The 5,537-nt window shown below is 45.9% G+C and overlaps 1 protein-coding gene across 1 annotated transcript; it reads right to left on the bottom strand.

The window, feature by feature from the left end:
* Positions 1-213: 213 nt before the first annotated feature.
* On the bottom strand, positions 214-4,217 carry LOC145793663 (uncharacterized). Its single transcript, XM_082876528.1, has 3 exons — positions 4,116-4,217; positions 1,288-1,870; positions 214-1,178 (listed from the first exon to the last, which is right to left on the bottom strand). The coding sequence occupies exons 1-3, from the start codon at positions 4,215-4,217 to the stop codon at positions 307-309; spliced, it is 1,557 nt and encodes a 518-aa protein (XP_082732654.1). The 3' UTR covers positions 214-306.
* Positions 4,218-5,537: the final 1,320 nt, after the last annotated feature.

The following is a 5,537-nucleotide window of genomic DNA, read 5'->3' as shown; positions in this document are numbered from 1 at the left end:
TTGTATTTCCCTTACGTTATGAAGAAGCTGGTTTTCTCTATGGTGTATGTTTTATCCTATCACTTACAGTGAATCTATCATACTTTTGTCAAGAAAGTTGAAGAACCAATGAGAATATTTCAGCTTTTATAAACATGTGCATATGATTGTTCTTTCCATTGTATCATTCGAAATAAATATTTTATCAAGTAGAATGAGAAAACAATGCGAAAATATCCAAACAACAAAAATTTTGTCATTTCATTGCATTGTCCTAGATAAAACATTTTTATCGAAAGGGGCAAGAAAGTAATGATAAAAAAAAACTCAATCTTTCCTAAAGACACCCTCGAAGAAGCTGCCCGTCACATCTACATCTGGAGGACAAACAGTAGAATGTGCCTCTAAAGTCTCCAAGGCCCGAGCATAACCCGACTCAAGTTCACGAAGAGTTACCTTTGTCTCATCTATAGAGGTGCGATAAGAGGCAAGCACAGACATAAGTTCCAGCCGATGACTGGCGTTCGAAGCTATATCCAGGCGCTTCCGAAGCCATGATAAGTCCACTTGGTGACGCTCCATGTCAGAGATCCCCTGATACGCCGTCTCGACTACTTTTCCATTAAGGTCACACAACCGTTGCGTGTCCAAGCTATATAAGATAGTGGCAAAAGACTCGAGAAGAGCAGTCTGAATGAGTGGACACTGGCAAGCAAATGAAGCAAAGGTCTCCGGGTAACTTGAATGCACAAGCTGTAGAACTGAAGCAAACTCAGGAGCTACCCAATAATGGAGAAATGATACTTTGCCAGAAGTCGAAGGAGGAATTGGGGCCGGAAAGCTGCTAGTCTCAGGAATCTCCCCAATGTCTATCGGGTTAGATGAACCACCCGGAGGGGTAACTCCCGGCAGAGGTCCCGAGCCTGAGAATGCCGAACGATAAGGGGAAAGACCAAAAGCATCACTATCAATGTGGAAATCACTAAGATTCAGATCCAAAATATTCGAAGGCACTGGCGATGAAGAACCTCTGGCAGTCGTCTCAAAGGCAGGTGTCCCCCCTTGAGAAGGAGAACCGTGAGGAGTTACAAAGAGAGTCGGAGTAGAGCCCGAGGCAGGTGAAGGCAGGACCCCGGTAGCAGCTAACACTGGAGCAGGGTCTGAGGTAGGTGAAGGCAAGACCCCGTTAGCAGCTAACACTGAAGAAAAGATAAGAAGGCCTTATTAGAGGTAGGGAACAGGAAAGTCATTTAAGTAAAGATTTCTCACAGATATAAGTAAATGACAAACTTCAGAAAGAAAGATTACCAGAGGGAGAATCAATATGCAAAGCAGGGGCAACTGAAGGACTCCTAGCATCAACAAAGTCACTTGGTCGTGTAGAGACCACCTGATCGATCTCAATGTCTGATGAAGCCTGAACAGTAGCAGTCATCCCTGAAGAAGGAAGGAGGGCCGGAGGATGAGAATCACCATAAGTGCCAGAGCGAGTCTCAGAGATCTCTAGCACATCCACCTCCACACCATTCCCAGAGGCGCACCTCATCTCTACATCGCTTCTAGAAGCATGGCCCGCGACATCAATTCCTGTGGCATCAGTCCCTCCAGCAATCTCAACATCAGAACGGTGAGCCCTAATAAACTCGTCACCAAGGTAGTGCTCCTCCTCAGCTACGGTAGGGCGGTGACGACGCGTGCGTGAAATAAGGTCACAAAAATGATCGGAGGACTCAGCCTCATCATCATCGTCATCTATAACTGCTATACGAGGGGTGCGCATCTTCACAAGTCTTGCAGACAAAGGGAGGGTGTCGTCCAAGTCTGAGTCCGGCCTGGGGGAGGCAGCATGGCCAGGAGCCACGGTACTGACAACGTCAACAATCGCAGGATCCTACACAACATGGGCAAATAAAAGTTTTCATTTTAGAAGGTATAGTCGCAAGAAGGAAAGTAACTTCAAATCAAGAATTTCGGGTACCTTATGAAGCCTTTTGGAAAGGCGAGGAGCGGAAGGACTGGCATCAGAAGTCCTCTTGTGAGCCATCTTCTTAAGGCGGGTCGTCCGAGGACCAGAGGCCTTATTCAAAGGGACTGGCTCTGGAGAAGTAATTGCCAAGCTAGAAGCAGATGCCCGAGCAGAAGGGTCAGTTGGAGCAGATGAAGTGAAGAAACCCTCGTACATGTGGTCAGATTTTCGGCTCTCGGGTAGCCGAAGAGAAGAATCCTTCTTATAAATCGGCGGAGGCAAACATACGGTCGGTCTGCTCTGGACAAACGCAATAAACGCATCGATATGCTTCTGCCAATACCGCCTGAAAGAAGGGGTGAAACCCCCTACTCGGCTCAAGCCTGGCATCGTCAAAGAGCCGGATATGGGAAGCACGGTGTGTACAAGCCCGCGACTGAAGCGCCCGTAGCTCTCTGAAAATGATAATAAATGAGGTGCTGGCCCCGGAACACATTGATCAAACCCGAATTGACACGCTACACGGTCAGGCCTATAAACGGCACTATCAACGCCTTCCTCATGCCATACCGGTAATGAACTTGGATGGATCATAATCAGCATATCAACAAAGGGTGCAGGGATGTTCTTCGGCAAAGGAAAGGACGCCGAGCGGGAGGAACCATGATAGATAAGCGGTGTGGCCACACCCACAGGTGGGCATACATACGGCCGTGCCACAAAGCGTCGGGGATCATCCACCAGAGTATTCAAGGATAAGGTGGAAATGGTACGTGACCACCGTGTAATCAACGGCTGGCAAGACTTCGCTTTCTCAAATGTCCGAGACCCATCAGTATCGAGCACGGGGATGCCATCTTTATCCACTATCTCCCGAAGAACTTCCGCCTCAAATACAGTCGGAGCAGGGGCAAATTTTGGGAACCTCTCGAAGAAGAAACATAGCAGGAACTGGCTGTGAATAAAGGAGACAGGCTCATATCGACCCACGGAGCGAACCATATCTCGATGTAGTAGATCCAGCCGATAGTAGAGATTCCCAAGAAATAGTGGAGCCAAAGGGATCCGATCTCCTCTGAAGAGCCTGACTGCCAAGGGGAAGACGAAAGGATTGAGGGAATCCGGAGGTGTGCTCGGAAGAATGAAGAATGAAAGGAAGCAAGCCAGAAATCCCAAGAAATAGAGCCTGGAGCCATACATCGGACCGGCCTCATACTCCCGAGAGTCAGGGTCAGCATCTCTGGCCAAGGGCTGAAGATCTTTGAAGAAGTGGCGGATCCATGCAGTATAGGAGGCACGGTCCGTCCTTACTCGACTAGTCCTCCTCGCTGAACCATCAAAAACGGAACTCCACCGACCACAAGTTTGAAGATTTAGCTTCAGAGATTGGATCAAAGAATCATCTTCGGGGGGTGTCTGCTCAGGGTCGAAGGCATCAGGGCCGGTCACTTCCAGACGCAGCAACATGAACACATCCTCAAGGGTGGGCCCCATCTCGTGCTGGCCAAGTATAAAGGTGTGTGTCTCGGTGCTCCACCGAAGAGCCATGGCTTCCAGGCTAGCATTGTTGCGACGGATGGATAGGGATCGAGATATTTTCACTGGGATCAATAGTCGGGCCTCTTGAAGCCGCTGACAGAAGCTCTTGTCCGAGAGGACATCATCGACCCACTCTCGCCAACCAAAAGGAGGGTTTGAGAAGGCCTTGAACTGAGGATAACAGTATGGAAAGTCCCCCCGCTCAATCCGAAAGCGTAGCACCGAGGAAGGAGAAATGAGGGCCTCATGTCCAGAGTCAGTGTCCTCAGTGAGACATAATGGAGCCGCCCTCGGAGATAGAAGAGAAGTGGTGGAGGTAGCCGCCCGCCAGAAGGGATCCTTCCGACCAAAATAAGGAGATTTCCTCCACTCAGATGCCGGAGGTACATCCCTTTCTTTCATGAGAGCCGGTTCCGATGACCCCGAGACAACGGGTTTCTTTTGAGAAGACATATGGCTGAAATAACCAGTATAAATATTAAAGAGTTGACCGTATTAAAAATTCAGAATATTGTTACATGCAACATGATGGGTTTATCAACAAATTCAACTTCGGACGTCATCAACAATTCATTTTCTCGGATATTCTTCAAGCTCAACAAATTTTAATACCAATGGGTGCATCATCAACATATAGATTTTCGTCTTCTATCATCAATAAGAGGTGCAATGTCATAGGTCGCTTCATGATAAAGTTCAATCGGGTCAATTTCTTAAAGTCACTATGTTCCATGTTAGAGGTCCAATTTATACGAGGCTCAAAATTTGGACAGAGTAAAGTTCAATAGCAAATTTCAGGCCCAAGATCCGAAGTATTTTACATTTCTCATCAGTAACAAGATTCAATGGATTGTCATGTGAATTACAAGAGTGTTCCTCCCAAGTCAATATTATTTGTTCAGTTCAAGTGGCAAATATTCTATTACGAGGGCAAAATTCAGCAGCAATGGGTCAAGTTATGCAATAGTCCAGAATTTCTTTAGCAAATTTTAAGTTAGAAAAATCGTTTAAATAAATCCCACAACTTATTACAAAGCCCAAACAAATTCAAGATTCACATTGGGATTTCAAATCACCGATATTATTTATTTATTTTTTTTTAATGTATCAGAACATGGAAGTTCTTGCTTGGATTCATTCATTTATTTGTTTATTTTATTTATATATATATAAATATGTATATATATATATATATATAAGTAGTGCTGCCACCACACAAAGAATATACATATATAAGAATAAAATAAATAAATAAACAAAACACTTAAAGAGCTTACTCACAGGTTGGGCCAACGGAGGAAGTGCACGGCTGTGTTAGAGTCAATGTGGGAAGCAGAAAATAGGCCACGAATAGGTGGAACCAGTACCGAAGATAGCCGGAGTAAATCAATAATAGCACCGGCAGTAGACAGGACCACACACGTTGCGTTGAGTGGGCGAACGTGCGTGGTCGGCGTTGGACAAGTTGAAGCCGGAAGCAACGCTGGTACCACAGAAGAGTCAGCAACCACACACGTTGCGTTGAGAGGGCGAACGTGTGTGGTGTGCGTTGGAACCGTCGCAGTCAACAGTGGTCGGAGTTGCAGCAAAGAGAGGTCAGTAGACGAACTCCGAATCTGTCTCTGTTAGAGAGAGTGGGCTGAGAATGGGTTTGACAAAAAGGGTTTTTAGCTTGTATTTACAAATCTAACAGCAACGCGATGAACAACCTACAACCTAAAAAAAAAATACTCCTCAACAACCTGAGTAGTGCTTTCCTTCTCTAGCCACTCTGTTTTTGTTTTCACTTAGCAGAAAAACACTTCATCCTATAAGCCATTAAGGTGTGCATATGTGCGTGTTTGTATGTGTGTGTGTGTGAGGAAGGAGGATGAGAATTATAAAGAGTTTGTTTGTTTGGCTCACCTATGCAAGCATAATTAGGTTCAACTGGGGGTGCTTAGAAGAACAAAGGGCTGCTCTACTGCAAATAAAAGACTCCATCAACAGCCCAGTAGGATCTGCTTTCTCAAGCTGGTATGATAAACACTGTTGCCAATGGGAAGCTGTCGAG

This window comes from Camellia sinensis, chromosome 6, assembly GCF_055761805.1.
Source record: "Camellia sinensis isolate YWXY chromosome 6, ASM5576180v1, whole genome shotgun sequence".
NCBI classification, from domain to species: domain Eukaryota; kingdom Viridiplantae; phylum Streptophyta; class Magnoliopsida; order Ericales; family Theaceae; genus Camellia; species Camellia sinensis.
This window is presented reverse-complemented; position numbering and strand designations above follow the sequence as displayed.

What these genes read in the sequence shown, in the direction of transcription:
- LOC145793663 (XM_082876528.1), bottom strand. Translation starts at nt 4,217, where the DNA reads ATGGAACATAGTGACTTTAAGAAATTGACCCGATTGAACTTTATCATG. An exon ending in TAGAAGACGAAAATCTATAT is followed by an intron (nt 1,871 to 4,115) that starts GTTGATGATGCA and finishes CATGTTGTGTAG; the next exon opens with GATCCTGCGATTGTTGACGT. An exon ending in GCATATTGATTCTCCCTCTG is followed by an intron (nt 1,179 to 1,287) that starts GTAATCTTTCTT and finishes TCTTTTCTTCAG; the next exon opens with TGTTAGCTGCTAACGGGGTC.